Source organism: Schistocerca piceifrons, chromosome 6 (genome assembly GCF_021461385.2).
Source record: "Schistocerca piceifrons isolate TAMUIC-IGC-003096 chromosome 6, iqSchPice1.1, whole genome shotgun sequence".
Classification (NCBI taxonomy): Eukaryota; Metazoa; Arthropoda; class Insecta; order Orthoptera; family Acrididae; genus Schistocerca; species Schistocerca piceifrons.
Window position 1 is genome coordinate 209,529,399 of NC_060143.1, and position 18,386 is coordinate 209,547,784.

General features: G+C 41.7%; 1 protein-coding gene across 1 annotated transcript in view; it reads left to right on the forward strand.

The window, feature by feature from the left end:
• LOC124803240 (gamma-aminobutyric acid type B receptor subunit 2) overlaps positions 1–10,013 on the forward strand; it is a 431,083-nt gene extending 421,070 nt beyond the window's left edge. Inside the window, exon 22 of the mRNA XM_047264421.1 lies at positions 7,447–10,013. Coding sequence (XP_047120377.1) covers positions 7,447–7,596 — 150 coding nt within the window. The 3' untranslated portion in view covers positions 7,597–10,013. The remainder of the gene's footprint in view (positions 1–7,446) is intronic.
• The last annotated feature ends 8,373 nt before the right edge of the window (positions 10,014–18,386 follow it).

Here is an 18,386-nt window from a genome sequence, read left to right on the forward strand (position 1 = left end):
ACCCTTCGGCCACGCCTGGCGTCCAGCGCTACAACTTTAACTTCTTCCTATGTACTATTCTCAAGGTACTGCCTGAAACGGTTGTAATTAGACTTGGCTTATTCCTGCGGTTACAACAACGTCCTTTAAATATCTGGGCCTAACTTTGCGAAGCGATGTGAAATGGAAAGAGCATGTGAGTATTGTGGTAGGGAAGGCTAATGGTTCACTTTGGTTTGTTGGGAAAATTTTAGGAAGGTATGGTTCTTCAGTAAAGGAAACCGCATATAGGACGCTAGTGCGGCCTATTCTTGATTACTGCTCGATTGCTTGGGATCCGCAGCAGGTCGGATTGAAAGAAGACACCGAAGCAATTCAGAAGCGAGCTGCTAGATTTGTTACGTTAGGTTCGATAAGCATGCAAGTGTTATGGATATGCTTCGGGAGCTCAAGTGGGAAAATCTGGAGCGAAGAAGACTTTCGTGTCGAAGAAAACTACTGAGGAAGTTTAGAGAACCGGCGTCTGAAGCTGACTGCAAAACGATCCTACTGCCGCCAACATACATTTCATGTAGAGATCACGAAGACAAGATACGAGAAATTAGGGCTGATACGGAAGCGTATAGACAGCCGTTTTTCCCTCGCTCTGTCTGCATGTGGAACACGAAAGGAAACTACTAGTTGTGGTTCAGGTTACCCTCCGCCACGCACCGTACAGTAGCTGTCGGAGTATGTATTAGGTCTACAACTTTGCTTCCGCCGTTTTGCAATAGACGGCAGTAGTGGAAAGTAGTGGTGCAAGTCGTTCTTCGTAAGTGTCATAGAGTAAGCTTAGGTATTTGAGAACATAACGCCATCAAAATATCAGTCGATTTTTGATTGCATCATAAAGTTATTCTAGACTGAATACAACTTATGGGCCCAATTCTCGTCATCTACGGGAGGTTTTAATTTTCTGCCTTGATACGAAGAAATCTGCGGCTGAGGTTCATAAAAAGCTGGGTAACACCTATGAAAAGACGCCTGTTAGTGACAGAACGTCGCATAAAATGCTTTCCATGCTTCAAGAATGATGATTTTGACGTTGATGACTGGCATGGTTGTGAAAGAGAGAAAGCTTTCGATGCTGCTGCAACCGACGTGAACAATCACAGGAGACCGAAAGCAATTGATGTGTTTGAGCCGAGCACTGAAAGACAAACGGCCACACTACAGCGATAGACAAGAAAAAATGGTTTTGCAGCATGACAGTGCACGACCCCATGTCGAAAATCCCGTCAAAACATTCTTGGAAACGTTGAAATGGGAAGTTATACACCATCCCCTGTATTCCTTAGATATTCCTCCCTCTGACTGCCACCTTTCTCGATCCATGACACACGACCTAGACACTTGGGGTCATATGAACAAGTGCAAAATTGGATCGATCCGTGGCTGCCCTCAAATGATGCCCAGTTTATACACGGCGGGATTCGGATGCTGCCCTAAAGCTAGGAGAAAGCAATGGTCAACGATGGCCATTACTTTGAATCGTAAATTTTCTGTAAGTTTTTCACAATAAAGTCCTGAACTTCGAGAAAAAACGGCGGAAGCAAAGTTGTAGAACTAGTATATAGATGTAGATGTAATATGTTTAGTCCCCACCGACAGTTGTGGACTTGGATCCATACGTCCCAATGATTTTTATTCGTAAAATAACGCTATTTAGCGGTTTTCTTAGCATGGTCTAACAACGAATGTGTGGTTCCATGTTCCGGTCTACTTAGCTGTTATGACTTAGTTATGTGAGTACAGTTTTCTCTATTTTACATGTTTTTAAAACATTATAAAAATTAATTTTTTTAAAATATTTTCATTCTGGTGTGTATTTTAGGGCCTGTTACCCGGCTTCCTAATCCTCAAGATGATTGCTCACAGCTCTCATTGCCCTGTGTAAAACGTTTTTTTAGTTACGTTGATGACACATTTGTGGTCTGCACACACGGGAGTGAAAGGCTTCAGGACTTTCTCCGGCCTTTTAAATCTCTACGCCCAGCATCAAATTTACTGTAGGCGGAAGCGAATGACGAACTCCACATTTCGGACGTCCTAGCCAAGAACGAAGCTGGAAAGCCACCCACATTGATTTGTGTCTCCACGCCTCCAGCTTCCATCATCCTCCATAGAATGAGGGTGTGCTGAGTACACTGCTCCTCAGGATCTGTGCATTATCAGATTTTGAAGGCCCTCCACGCAAGCTCAACCGCCTTAAGGACGTATTCAAGAAGAAAGTATATTGCATACAGCGCGCCAACTCGTTTCAGTACCTAGACAGAACAGAAACAGAAAAAGATGAACGTTCGGATTTTAGCCTCGCGAAATCGTTTGTAGACTTCACTCGTGCATATTTGGCAATTGACGCAGTGACTTTCTAGTCGCAAGTCGATACGATAAGTACCGTGACATTTCCCGATAAACAGTGAACAGGATAACGACGCGTTTTTCGGATATTGTTTGTGTGGCATATGTAACATTTGGCAGCGGTCCTACCCAGCTGTGAGGATAAAATAAGATTGGCAGCAATCAACAAGGTACGTTTATGACATTTTTAGCTGGCATAATTACGTATATCGACTTGAAACTTAACTGCTTTCGCTATTATCCGTAACCGTTGGTTACAAATTCTTTTCTCTATCGCTCCACTTTCGTAAATGGTTCTCATACTATCTTGATAGTATAGTTCCGGAGTTCAAAAGTATTTGGGTGAGCATATTTGCGCGATTTCAGTTGACGTTCATTTTCCTACCGTGTAGCATTACGACAATGTAGTTAATTATTGTGCAATAATGCACTATATTCTGCAATAATACCCGATGCCGTCAGTCTACGTAGTTTTTTTAATTCGCTTTCGGAGGGTGCCCATCAACATGTCTCCAGTATGTAACATCAGTATGACGATACGGACATAAGAGCAACAAAACAACCAGTACCCGAAGGGAGAGAATCTCCGACCACGCCGGGTATCGAACCCTGGCCCCTTCGCTTAGCAATGAGTCGCGTTGATCGCGCAGTTACGTAGGCGGACAATCCACGTAGCTTTGAAGCACGTAGAAAATGTTGCGGGGGAAGGCTAACCTAAGACTGTGTTTTATTGCCTGGATACTTAGAAAATGTAACATATCTACTAAAGACACTGCTACACTATGCTTGCCCGTCTTCTTTTAGAATACTGCTGTGCGGTGTGGGATCCATACCAGATAGGACTGACGGAGTACATCGACGGAGTTCAAAGAAGGGCAGCACGTTTTTTAGCATCGTGAAATAGTGAAGGAATGTCACTGAAATGATACAGAATTTGGGGTGGACATCATTAAAACGAAGGCGTTTTTCGTTGTGGCGGTATCTTCTCACTAAATTTCATTCACCAACTTTCTCCTCCCGCCGACCTACATACGGAGAAAAGATCACCATAATAAAATAAGGGAAATCAGAGCTTGCATGGAGAGATATAGGTGCTGTTTTTCTTTAAAAAAATAAAAAAATAAAAGAGAAATACGAAGATGGTTCGATGAACCCTCTGCCAGACACTCAGATGTGATTTGCAGAGTATCCATGTAGATGTAGATGTAGATATGCCCTAATTGAAGTTGCTCCATTGCCGAGAGGCATAACACGGAAATACTTCAGTGACAAAACTGTGAATAGCTTGTTCCATCAGCTTCTAGAAATATTCGGATCCACTCATCTCGACATTCCAGAAAATGACAATTGAAGATGATAAACAAAACCCACCTGAGATAAACGGTATGAGTTTCGAACTATCTACCAGTGAATAAACCGAGAGAGCCATTTCCGAAGCAGATTACGTCGATTTAAAAATGTGTAATATCGAATAAAACATTTCGGTAAGGCAATTTCGACTTCTAAGTCGTTGTCAGTGACCTCAAAATACTGTACACCTGCAGTTCAACTGTGCTAAATTTGTAGTTTGTGGTCCGCCAAATAGAATCCGCCATTTGAAATTTTGGAATTCCGACACTGGATTCGTAATCAGTGAATCAAAAAATCTAAAAAGAACAGTTTTTTTAGGATTATATATTAGTTTTTTATTATGTGCAGGTGTTGAAACGAGTAAGCCAATTTGCAACAGGAGAAAAATACCTCGTGCTTTCAGGTAGAACATACAGGCCGAGCAAACAGAACACAACGAGGAGCATAAGACAAAATCATATCTGCCGGACGCCGGTAAAATATTGAACAAATTCGGCAGAATCTTAGCTTGATGTAACGCTACATGCGTTTTCCATCCACTTCCGAAAACTTGTGCACTATTAGGCATGGTGAAAGATGGCTAGGGGTTAAAAGTCCTTTGAGACGAAGTAATAAAATTCACTGAACGTGATACTGACACAAGCAGCAACTTTGGTGATTTATGTGTTAACAAATACCGTGTCAAACACATATATTAAATCTATAGGAAACACACTACAACTGATGTTACTATCATCAGCACTTCATGTGATCCAAAGTAATGTAAAACAGCTTTTTAAAATCAATGCTCGATGATCAGAATTCCGTTGCATGCCAAAGATTAACTTTAACAACTAACACAGTTAAACTGATGCCACACAATAATGTGTGTAATATTACCATAATCAATAAATTTCACAGCGTCATTAAAAATTGCAATAACAAAAATAGGTGCACGTCTACAACAAACAACGCTTCCCCAGTTCCGATCCCCCGCCAACTCTGTCAAATATGTCTCCGTTTTGGCCACATGTCCTATCAGATTGCAAACACATTACGTGCTAAAACATACAGATTGTTTTTTTCATGAATAATAAACTAACTCATAACTTACATTTAAAGAATGAAGTACATCATGTAACCGGCATTTATAAACCGAATTGTTCTTGTGCCCTAAATTTTCTGCTTGTATCACAGGGAAGATGCCACATGAGAACCGTCTAAGCGCTGTTTGCTACAGACGCAGATCTCAACACATTCTTATAAATGTATTTAAAGTATCTGTGCACTGATCAAGGAGTAGTGGAAATAAAAAAAATTGGAGTAGGACTTAAAGTTCAAGGAGATATTGTAATTCTGTCAGACACCAAGGGAGTTGGAAGAGCAGTTGAACGGAATGGACAGTGTCTTGAAAGACGGATATAAGACAGACATAAGCGAAAACAAAACAAGGAAAACGGAATGTAGCCGAATTAAAACACGTGACGGTAAGGAAATTAGATTAGGAAACGAGATACTTTAAGTAGTAGATGAGTTTAGCCATTTGGCAAGTAAAATAACTGATGATTGCGCAGAAGAAAGGACGTAAAATGTAGACTGGCAATGGCGAGAAAACCATTTCTGAAGAAGAGACAATTGTTAAGATCGAATATAGATTTAAGGGTTAGGAAGTCTTTTCTGACGATATTTGTCTGGAGTGTAGCTAAGTATGGATGTGAAACATGGACGATAAACAGTTAAGACAAAAAGAGGACAGAAGCTTTCGTAATGTAGTCGTACAGAAAAATATTGAAGATTAGAGGGGTCGATCACGTAACTAATGAGGAGGTACTGAATAGAATTGGGGAGACAAGAAATTTGTGGCACTATTTGACCAAACGAAGAGAACGGTTAATGGGATACATTCTGAGACACCAAGGGATCACCAATTTAGTGTTTGAGGGAAGTCTGGAGGATAAAAATTGTAGAGGGAAACCAAGAGATGAATATAGTAAACGTACTGAGAAGGATGTAGTTTGCAGGAATTATTTGGAGATGAAGAGGTTTGCAGAGGATAGAGTAACATTGAGAGCTACATCAAACTAGTCTTCGGACTGAAGACAAGATTTGGCCTCACATACTCCGGAGCTCTTCTCCACATAACACGTACTGCTTGTTTGTCACTCCTGACCATTCGCAAAGTATTTTGCTAACCCTACAAGTCGTATTAATTATTACTTGGAGTTTAGGACTAGCGATTTCAGCTGTACATGTAAAATGTCTGTAAAAAAAGGCTTAACACTCAGTACCACCTACGAGGGGCGTTCGAAAAATCCGTACAAAGTCTGAAAGATGGCACCACCGGCGCGTATCGAGGTCATGTTTAGTTAGTAGCAACTTTGGAAAGAACGCACACCAAGTTTCAGCCATATTGGTGTATTTCTTTGTGTTTGACATTCGCGTCAATCAAAGAAGTCGAGTTATTGTCAAAAAATAGACGAAAAAGATTTTAAAGCGGTGATTAAGCATTACTTTATGAAAAAATGTCGTGTCACGAGGGCCTCCCGTCGGGTAGACCACTCGGCAAAACGCCTATGGAGACTAAAGAGAAGTTTGATAAACATTACGGTGACTCTGCACCTTCGATTAGAACAGTTTATAAGTGGTTTCAAAATTTTCTCGGTGGCCTTATGGGCACAAGTGATTCTGAACGTTCTTGACGCCCTGTGGAGGTTACGACTCCAGAAATCATGGATAAAATCCATAATATGGTGATGGATGACAGAAGAGTTAAGGTGCGTGAGATTGTTAGTGCTGTGTGCATCTCGAATGAACGGGTACATAATATTTTGCATAAACATTTGGACATGAGAAAGCTATCCGCAAGATGGGTTCCGCGATTGCTCAAGCTTGACCAAAAATGGAATCGCGTGAAGTGTTGCAAGGATGGTATGGAGCTGTTCAGGAAGAATCTGCAGGACTTTAAGCGTCGTTTCGTCACTGTGGATGAAACATGGATACATTACTATGCTCCTGAGACCAAAGAACAATCTAAACAATGGGTTACCAAGGGAAAATGTGCACCAAAAAGGCGAAGACCATTCCTTCGGCCGGAAGGTTATGGCGACTGTATTTTGGGATTCGCAAGGGATAATCCTCATAGAATATCTGGAAAAGGGTAAAAATATTACAGGTGCATATTATTCATCGTTATTGGACCGCTTGAAAACCGAGCTGCAAGAAAAACGCAGACGATTGGACCGCAAAAAAGTCCTTTTCCATCACGACAATGCACCAGCACACACCTCAGCAGCTGTGGTCGCAAAATTAATAGAAATAGAATTCCAACTCGTTTCACATCCCCCCTGTTCTCAAGACTTGGCTCCCTTTGATAACTATTTGTTCCCCAATTTGAAGAAATGGCTGGTGGGACAAAGATTTTATTCAAACGAGGAGGTGGTTGCAGCAACTAATAGCTATTTTGCAGACTTGGACAATTCCTATTATTCAGAAACAATCAACAAATTAGAACAGCGTTGGACGAAGTGTATAAGTCTAAAAGGAGACTATGTCGAAAAATAAAAATGGTTTACCCCAAACACCTAAGTAATTTTTATTTTTGCACGGACTTTTCAAACGCCCCTCATAAATGCATCCAGCGGTTCTTGGTACGGAAGCTCTTTTACCAACAGTAAATTTATGAAACCCAGTCTTACGTTTGTGTCAACTATCCTTTTTGCTTCCATTTCGTGATTGCAGGTGTCTGGGTCCAACTGGAAACCCCGTGCTGCCAGTTACAGCCCCAACTGTGACGTTTGGGGGACGGCGGAGTTCGGCATCCCTCTGAGTGAACTGGCCAACAGCAACCGCGGGCGAGACCGCGACAGCGCTCCCAACGTCAAGGACTAGAAACAGCACCACCTGACGAGGTGCAGCTGCTACGAACCACCTGCGTCTTCCACGTCTGGTCGCTCGACTCCATCTGTTACCACTGCTTTGTCTAACGAGGTTCTTGGTTACCACGTCTTATAATCGAAGTACTTCTACTTGTCCAACTCTGAGGCCACTGTGGTGGCAACAGCCCGTCGTCGTCCCAGCGGCCACACTCTGGCTGCACAGGAGAAATACAGTTTGATGCTCCCATGAAGCTACAGTCCTCATGCACAATCCGTTGTTAGTGGCTGATTTGATCAAAAAGTGTCATGAGCACGTCTAGAACCCAAATAAATGTTTCCCGTATGTCTCTTGAAACTGCCCTAATTATCTTCTCATCTCAATTCCTGTCACAGCTGCTACAACAGCATACTTAGATTACGTGCTTAGAGTATTTATTCATCATCAAATTAACGGAACGTAGCTACAGATATATTGAGTCAATACGACGAGGCGGAGATCATCTGTCAAACAACTGGGCTCTGTCGGAAAAACGTCCAACAGTTGACGTAATGCGGCATGTCACTGAACAATCTCAGTTCGAGGATCACATCCTACATAATAATAAACTCCTGGAAGGAGATTAAGAGAGGAATTGTTGGATGAAACAAGCAATACCCAAGAAGAACACTAGTCATGCAACCAAGTTTTCTCAGCTAGAATAATGTTAACAGATCTCATCAGCGCCGAAAGCTACATCCTGAAATTTTTAATTCAAATTTCCGCGTGTAGTCTCCCTCTCCAGTCGTCTTCCGCGTAACATCATGTGTTGTGGAATTCATTTATAACGTCTTATTGCGTTTCACACTCTACTAAACTCACGTGTGATGATTATATTTTTATTTCTTTGAAAGAGAAAGTGAAGCTTCATCCTCCACACGGACCATTTTCCACTTAACCATTCTATATTTCTGCCTGCGGAACGAACATACGTAAAGGAAGTCAACGGGCATAGTGTAATTCCAAGGAGTCGGAAATTCTTGGTTTGCCGCTGGTATCGTTGCTTCTCCCCTAACACCTTAAAGTTCAACACAACGGTTGTAATTTGCTAATTAATTGTATACATATTGTGCTATGCTACGCTACTTGCACGCTCTGGTTAAAGAGTAAATTCGTACCAAGACAAAATTGTGTGTACATAATTGCAATGACGCTTTCAACCGTATCAAACGCAAGCGTTGCGCTACATTTGGCCAATAACTGCTTTCGGAAAATCTTCTGAAGGATTCCCACACCAGCAAATGACTTTTCCTGTGCTGACTGACCGAAAACCAGTTACCACGACAGAAGGTGAGAATAGAAGTGAAGCAGAGGAAATAATTTGATTTGGAAATGAAGTTAACTTAAATTTCATTCACTCTAAATGCACAACTGGACTATGACTCGTTACAATGGTAGATAAGATTATGACTATGAACCCTGTAAGTTTTCACAGCATCCTTTCTTACTTTGTATGTTCTTACAATAATATGCTGTAGCACTGACACGCGCTAGTTTATGTTGCGTGGGCGAACATAGCAGTAGGTTTTTAACTGTACGTTCTCAATGATTGCGTCCCGGAGAACATACGTGTTTCTTTCTCACTCAGTACTAGTAATAGCTCATGGACATTATAAACATCACAAAACTTAAAATTAGCAAGATAAGTACTGCTTTTCTGGAGCAACTAAGACAAAGAAAATGGACTCTTCCTTGTTATGTAATATGTCAGACCGATTATTGAAACACTATTTCATGCAGAGTAGTACATCTGTATAAAACTAGAGACATTTTAATTATTTGTTTTTGTTATGTCATACAGTCAGGGTCTTCTACAGACGCGTGAGCAGTATGGTCTTCCTGAATATCCAGTCAGTAAAGCAATCTATTCTGTTTAAACATCATTACACTACAGTAAACAAAAAAATAAACTTTGTGCTAGCGGGCAAGTAAACTTTGTCGAAGTGTCATCGCAGGAATGATCAAGGTAAATCTTCACATTGAAAAAATTCACATGTTACGATGTTGTTACAAGAATCATCATTAATAACCATGGAACTCTGAAGATGCCAATGTATTTCCAATATAACGTCATGTAATGAGACAATTACGGAAATTACACTGTAATAAATAGTTTATAATTAGTCTGTCTATAACAAAAGAAAATTGGACTATAACATATGAATTTGTTGTGTAAATTCATTGACAAAATGTCGTTCAAAAGTTAGATGGAAGAAAGGAGACAAACAAGAAGTCCAACCACATTAATTTTATTCGTTTATCATCTGGAAGAAGATGTTTTGTATTTATAACATTTCTTCTAACCAACGTATTGTTTTTGGCGATATTTTTTGCGTAAAACTGAAAAGAATGAAACAGTTTTTCTTTAAGGGATGCTATTTAATTATATATTTATTGTGAGCCTTTACTTTACATTTTAATCAAATTAAAGATAAATTTTTGTTTTGTTATCAATAATCTGAGCCTATTAATTCTTTCGTAGGAATATATCTTTCCACCTTAGAGAACATTTAGCATGAAATCTGTGTTTGTACATCCTTGTAGCAACTTTTGGATGATTCTTTCAAGCCATTATTACACCACGCATATCTTTCAATACAGTTATATTTTGTGAAAGTGACATTCATGATATCATGCGTAAATGATATTTTGTATACTAATGTTTATCTTTCGTTGTGCGAAAGTAAATGAACGATGGTTATGGTAGAAATATATTTTAAGTTTAAAAATATCTGATGTCACCCACAAGAAAATTTATTCCACGGTTTCTACGACTTTATTTTGTAAAATGTTTCTCGGTGAGATAGTTCTTAAGCGATCCATGCTCATAATACCGGTACTCTTAATGAAAATTAGTATGTCTCATGACGAATGTTTTCTCTAAGCCGCATCCAATGAAATACTTGATCTATTTTCGGAGATATTTTACATGTGTTGTAGTGAAATAATGGCTTATCCTTCTACATTCTAAGTCCTTGTTGTTTAGATCTGTATAAAACGTTAGAACTACCTTTAATTTTAATCCCTCGCCGAAGGTAATAATGTGGAAAAAGACTCTACATGTAACTCGAAGATGAGCAATAAACTTTCAATTTTCATTGTGCAATTAATGTATAAACTGAAAGGCAATCATATTTCATGTGATCTATATGAATGTTAAACGCTTCTTCTCTCTTGGCACTATTGTTTCTGTAGACCTAAGTGAACTGATGTCAATATATTTTCCACTTTATAACATGTGGGAAGCATTTCTCTCAAGTGCCAAGCAGTAAAAATATTACTATTTTTTGTTCTGTAGAACGTAACTAAGTCTATTGCTGTTGATTGATGAATAGATTATTAAAAGGAACATCGTTTTTGTAACTCTGTGTTCGTCATTTTACACCTGATTCCTTTTATGTGACTTAGGCCCTAGTGAGGTGTTAGTCTGATGGAGACGCAGATGTAAGAGCTGGAAGATAACTTCCATAACGCGATCTCCGATTTAGTATTACTCACCCTCTGTTTACAAGAGAAGTTACTAAGTAGCTGCAGTGATACTGCTAAAGGAAAGCTATCAAAATCGTTGTGTTTAAGTAATGGAACTCCAGTAGCGGAGTAGGTATTACCACTATTTTGTTATTTTTATTATTACTAAGCAGAAGAACATCGATTGATATTTAGCAAATCTATCAGTTCGCTAAAACACTGCCTAATGATCTAAAGTTCACTCGACATTAGCGTGAATTCTTAAGTGTCAGATGCCACAAAATATTGAAAGTCCCGACTGGTTTAAACAAACTTAAAAGTCCAGTGGCACTGTTCCAGAATGAATCACCCGAAAGTGGTGAAAAAAACTCAGAATCCAACCCGACCATATCAGAAACTAAGTCCTGTTGGTATCCAAGAACACAGTTCGGAATGCTCAAAATGGTTCAAATGGCTCTAAGCACTATGGGACTTAACTTCTGAGATCATCAGTCCCCTAGAACTTAGAATACTTAAACCTAACTAACCTAAGGACATCACACACATCCATGCCCGAGGCAGGATTCGAACCTGCGACCGTAGCGGTGGCACGGTTCCAGACTGTAGCGCCTAGAACCGCACGGCCACCCCGGCCGGCAATGCTCAAAAACAGAGTCGCATAGTAGGGCTTTAGTGGCTTATTCTGGCGGCAGTCGAATGGAAACAGAATTCTACAGCTACAGCTTGCTTACAGAAACAATCACCAAAAGACACAACGCGTGAAAAACACTATTCCGCACGTGTTCCACACCGAAAATATCCCAAGTCCGGCTTCTTCGCGAAAAATTCTGTCTTCATTTTGCGCACAGACGCAAAATTCGGCTAGTTCAACAGTTCTGAAACCGCAAAAACTATCATCAAAGAACCGCTTCCAGCGACACAGGCCTGGCGTGGGAAAGGCATACGGAACTCTGTCTCCGAGTTTTGTATCCCATTAAATACCCTCGTCTCATAACTGATTTCCATTGATCACCACTTCTTTGCATAACGTTTTACATAGAAGAGTAGTCTTAATTCTGTTTCCACCATTATATGCGCTCCCAAATTCTCATAAGAAAAACATAAAATATACAATTTCTTAGCTGCAGTAGTTTGCACAGAATTAGTGTTTAAATGTTTTTCAATTGTCTTAGCAGAAAGGAAAAATAGTTTTTGTCCATTTGTGCCACTAAATAACATTACAGTGCTTTATAAGGCACCAGTTTTCATAGTGATTAGAAGCACTCAGTCTGATACTCCGATCAGAATTTACGTATACACGAAGGTTAAAAAAATATGGAAAAAACTATGCAAAAATTTTTAATAGAGAAAGGTAGCATAACGTAATAATTACAAATATGACAAACTAAGCAATTTGAAACGTGTATAACGCCATCCGCTATCATACGTTGCCTTGCTATTCGTATATCTGTCGTATTATTTGCTTTAATTAATTATTGACAACAGATTAATATAGTTGCCGTTTTAACAGTGAAATATTAACGCTGCAAATTATACAAGAACGTCAGTCGTAGCGTTTCGACCAGACCTTCAAAATGAGCGCTTGATCTAGTCTGTATCAGCGTTGGTTCAAAAGTTATAAATTATTCAGTAAACTGCACATATTGCAGATTTGTTTATTTAATATCTTTTGCCATAAAATTCTTATAGAGCGTATCAGCGTCTCGGCTGATTAGTCTCAACTCCTCTTCCATTTTCCGTATAGTATTGTATTTTCAAAATGGCTCTGAGCACTATAGGACTTAACATCTGTGGTCATCAGTCCCCTAGAACTTAGAACTACTTAGACCTAACTAACCTAAGGACATCACACACATCCATGCCCGAGGCAGGATTCGAACCTGCGACCGTAGCAGTCTCGCGGTTCCGGACTGAGCGCCTAGAACCGCTATTGTATTTTCGTACTAATTTGAATTTACATGTAATCAACGCAAAGTGGATAAAGCATCGTCTTAAAGCCGTGTGCTGGAACGGGGCAAACCCTCGTGACGTATTGTAACCACCAGCTGTTTGAAACCGACAAGTCCACGTGGAGCGATCTGTCGCCGACCACTCCCTCTCCGCTGTCTTCCATCCCCCTCTCGCCCGCTCTCGCCCGCTGCCTGACAGTTGGCATCTCACAGGGTGCGATGGTATCGCAATGTCTGTTTAATTTGTATATTAACGGCTTTCCCACCATTCAACACGTCACCGCCAGTCTGTACGCCGATGACACGTCCTTCCTAACCTCTGGAAGGAACATACAGCAACTTGTCAACAGGATGCTGCGACAACATGCCGTCACCCAACATTAGGCAAACGGCACTAAAATCATCCTAAACCCTACGAAACTTGCAGCAATGCTATTTACGAAGAAACGGCCGAACCTGAGAATGAGAGTCGCCATACATGGTCCACCAGTACACTGGACTACGTCGGCGAAATACTTGTCAAGGGGGAGCCTCGACAGAGAGGTCCACCGAATGAACGTCTTGGGAAGTGATTCCAGTGGTGGTTTCCCGTTGCCTTCCACTGATGATGATGAGGACAACACGACATCCAGTCCCTGAGAGGAGAAAAACTCCGACCCAGCCGGGAACCTAACGCAGGCCCCTTGCCGTGACAAGCCACGACGCTAACCACTCAGCTATCGGGGCGGACATATTGGATGAAGGAATGACTTTTACCCCACACATACAAGATAGAAAATTGAATACTATGAAGATGATCCGAGCACTCGCGCCGTTTTTCTCGAGAGTGAATCTAAACCCATCAACGAAATTAAGACTTTATAGAGCAACTGTACAGCCCTCCCTGCTGTACGCCTCGACGTCTTGGAGAACAACATGTACATGTAATACATACAGTTTGCAACTACTACAAAACAGGTTTTTGAAGTGGAGCCTAGGCGCCCCAAGGTGGGCCAGTATGAGAAAAATACACGACCTGACTGGGGAAAAATCCGTCGCTGAGAAGGTAAAAGACCAGGCAAGTCGTCATTTTCACAAATTAGACGAGTATCGGGAAAATGTCCGCTAACTTGCGAATGTAGACCAAGCTCTACCAAGACATTCACACAAATGCAAGATGTCTCGAGTCAATATAACACCCCCACTTATTCGGTATCTTCCATGTAAATAGTTACTGTCATTTATTCGTACGACTACCTAACACCCTCAAAGGACTCAAGGGCACACAGACAGCCCAAGTTACTTGCAAGTGAATACGTAATGAAGTGAAACTACCAAAACTTTCCACACCCGAAGAAAAAAATCACCAAAGGCGAGCACTCTTTGGGCACAACATGCCCGACCGGTCGCCGTACACGGGCTGTCGTGACACAAAACGTTCTGTCTACTTAGAATATGCACTGAATAAAAAGAAAAGGGAATGATAGAGAACACTGGATTAAACTGACGTTACAGTTGGTAACTCGTCACATGTAGTACAAACGTGGTGAGCCATAAAAACTGTGTGATCTGTGCAGCTACTTTCCTGGTAGAGACAAAGGCACATCTAATAAAGCGCACAAAGTTCTGCATAGTTACTGTACACAATTAAAATTATACTCTGAGACACCAAAGGTACTGGTATTGGCATGCGTATGCAAATACAGAGATATGTAAACAGGCAGAATACGACGCTGCTGTCGGCAACGCGTATATAAGACAACAAGTATCAGGCGCGGTTGTTAGATCGGTTACTGCTGCTACAGTGGCAGGTTTTCAAGATTTAAGTGAGTTTGAACGTGGTGTTATAGTCGGCGCACGAGTGACAGGAAACAGCATCTCCGAAGTAGTAACGAAGTGGGAATTTTCCCATACGACCATTTCACGAGTGTACCGTGAATATCAGGAATCCGGTAAAACATCAAATCTCCGACATCGATGCGGCCGGAAAAAGATACTTCAAGAACGGGACCAACGACGACTGAAGGAAATAGTTCAATGTGCCAGAAGAGCACGAAATGTCTGGCCTAGCAGGCCAGAGCGGATTAGGTTGTGGAAAGGAGCCAAAATCAGTTGCTGGCAGTTTCACCCGCCACAAAAACTTTATTTATCAACACACAATATTACAACAAGAATCCAAAACACTCAAAACTTTAATCGACTTCCTTTGATTAACTTTAGATCGGCCACATTCAAAATCCAAGACACAAGGCCTAAGCAAAATTTAAATACAAGGTTCTTCCGGAGGTTTCACCCAAGAATATTTTCTAAATCTTCAATCTAATTGGCTGAAGGCCTTAGCAATATAATTTTAATGGAACTAGGCTAGAGGTCGCATATTAATGAATAAGGAAAGTTTCAATAAAAAGGCAGAAGGCCTTATCTTAAACTATTTCAAGCAAACAGAAGTATCACAATCTTATGCTTTAAGGCAATACAAGAACATTAAGTTAAGAGATATCAATAGTCGGCTGAAGGCCACATATCAGCAAATAATTTAACGGCTTAAGCCCTAAAAGAAAGGCTTCCATTTTAAAAGGCAGAAGGTCGTACCACAAAAAATTTCATATAAAATTAAGAATAACAATCTCATGCCTTAAGGGCAAGACAAGGGAAACGATTTAAGAGATATTAATACTTGGCTGAAGGCCTCATATCAACAAAATATGTTTAATGGCTGGAAAGAGTTTCAATCCAAAAGGCAAAGGCCTTATCTTAAAACTTCTCCAGTAAAATTCGACTGAAGGCTCCATATAAAAATATAAAAATCTCATGCGTTGAGGGCAAAACAAGAACATTAATTTAAGAGATATTAATACTCGGCTGAAGGCCACATATCAACAAAATACGTTTAACTGCTTAAGGCCTAGAAAGGCGTTTCAATTTAAAAGGCAGAAAGCCTTATCTTAAAACATCTCATAAAAAAATTCGGCTGAAAGCCCCGTATAGAAGATAACAACCTCATGCCTTAAGGGCAAGACAAGAACATTAATTCAGAATATATTAAAACTCGGCTGAAGGCCACACATTAACCAAAATAATCTCAAGCGGGGACGTTACTATGTAACAGACACGGAACGGCGCTCAGAAGTTTCCAAGGGTCGGCCTGGGATAGTAGCACTAACGCCCGTTTAGGCGAGACAGGCAGCCTGACCAAGAATCTCTAAATCTGGAGGCAACCCAACCGACAGACAGCTGACCGATCAATCAACCAAATCAGTTCCACTCCACGCAATCAGCAAAACGACCACAAGATTTTAATACAACCACTCACAGAAAATTGGCGCCCACAACGACGAACAACACCTCAGCTTTCGAACTACATGCCGTGCTGGACAGCAACAACACGACGAGGAAAAGACACTGCCTAAAATAACGTCAACGACCAGGGCAGGTAACCGGAGCGTCAAGGGCCACAAGGCAGGAGATACCGCTGGTGAAGTTCAATAACAGGGAATAAATCAAGTTCAATTCCACAGGAAGACGGCTGGAATCCTAGCCGACTTAAAGACAATCACGTTGGTGCTCGCGGGAATGTCCCAAAGCGACAACCAGGATCAAACAAAGAAATGTAAACAGTTGAGGGTGGACAGTAAGTTAAGTGAAGACTCAACTTTCATGTCCAAGATCGGTGGAGGACGAACTTCGTACCACTCGCAAGCAGCACCTCACACTCCAACCGCGCGTGCACGCCGCCAGCGTCTCCAGCCCGACTCCGCGCGGCGGGGGGTTGCTTGCTGCTGCACGCCAACCGACCGACTGGACTGCTGGTCCGTCCGCGACTGCTGCTCCGTGCCCGACTGCACTACTGGTGCGTCTCCAACTCACTGACTTTCTTCGGACGGACGACGTCCCGAAGACACTGGCTCGGCCACATCCATGCAGAGACAACACAACCGACATCTCTGTACAGGAAGGAACCGACCCAAATACATGTCGTCGATGAGACGACCGACCGAACGACCAACCAACGGTCGTCCCCACTGGTAGTGGCTGTGCGGACCTCACTGGGGCTCCGTGCCCGACTGCACTAGTGCTGTGTCGCGATCGACCGCCCTGCTGGTCCTACTCCGACTGATTTCCAGACACACGACGATCCGGAAATACTATCGGTCGCCCAGAGATACTACCACGGTGCACTTATCGATATGCGCTGCTGCTGCCGCTCATGGGCAGGCAAGACAGCAATTCAGTGACACCAGTAATTGAAATTTAAAATGACGGGGCGGTCGTACGGTAAAACAAGATATTACATAATAGATGGCATGAACATGAACCACGTACGGTTCAGAGGAACCCTTCCGCAAATTGCTGCAGGTATCAATGCTGGTCCATCAAAAAATGTCAGCGTGCGAACTATTCAACGAAACATTGATTTGGGTTTCCAGAGCCGGGCACTTGTTGTCTCATACAGGCGTTGCCGACCACAGCGCCCTATTCTGCCTGTTTACATATATCTGTATTTGAATGCGTATACCAGTTTCTTTGGCTCGTCAGTGTAGTTATGATATAGGATACCCTCCGCCACGCTCCGTACGATGGCTTGCGGAGTAACTATGTAGATGTTGATTTAATGCGATGTAGGAAAATCCTTATCATTCACAACAGTTTCCAGCCCACCTGTAATGCGTAAATGAAGGTACTGTTTGGTTTTAAAATGAATGTTGTATCAATCTTTCTGCAAAATAGTGGCAAGTTCGCGTAAGGATGATGGAGAGCGATCACACACCATTCCCTCCAAGTAGACCATAAAGACTCAGTCATACTGAGATCCGCTGATTGTTGTGGCCGTGGAAGATGCGACAGTTTATCCTCGTGCTCAAACCATTCCCTAATGAAGTGAGCTGTGTTGATAGGAACACAGCATCACTACTGGGGGCCAAACATTGTACCATTGAGTGGAGCTGATCAGCCAAAATGGTCGCATAATCCTTCGCAGTAGTGCGACTTTCCAGATTTTCCGTGGGACCCAGGAATACCACGATACGATATGGTTACCCAAATCATCACCGACCCCTCCCCATGTTTCACTTTTGGGACTTCTTTTTTTTTTTGGCTGTGTTCGCAAGTGCGACATTCAGTTCTGCATTGACTGCTGCTGTCGTCGTCCGTCGTTCTCCTATTTTTCGTTGGCAGATGATATTTTTCGCTTTTGGTTACGAAAGCACACACACGATACGATAACCAACAATTTTCCCACTTTCGATTTCAACTACATTCGACATAACGCCATAACTACACAGAACGCTGCTCTGACTACGACTGACAGTTGCAACGTACTGAGGAGAGTGCACAGGTGCCTTCCGTGATCAGACAGAACAGCGCAACCTG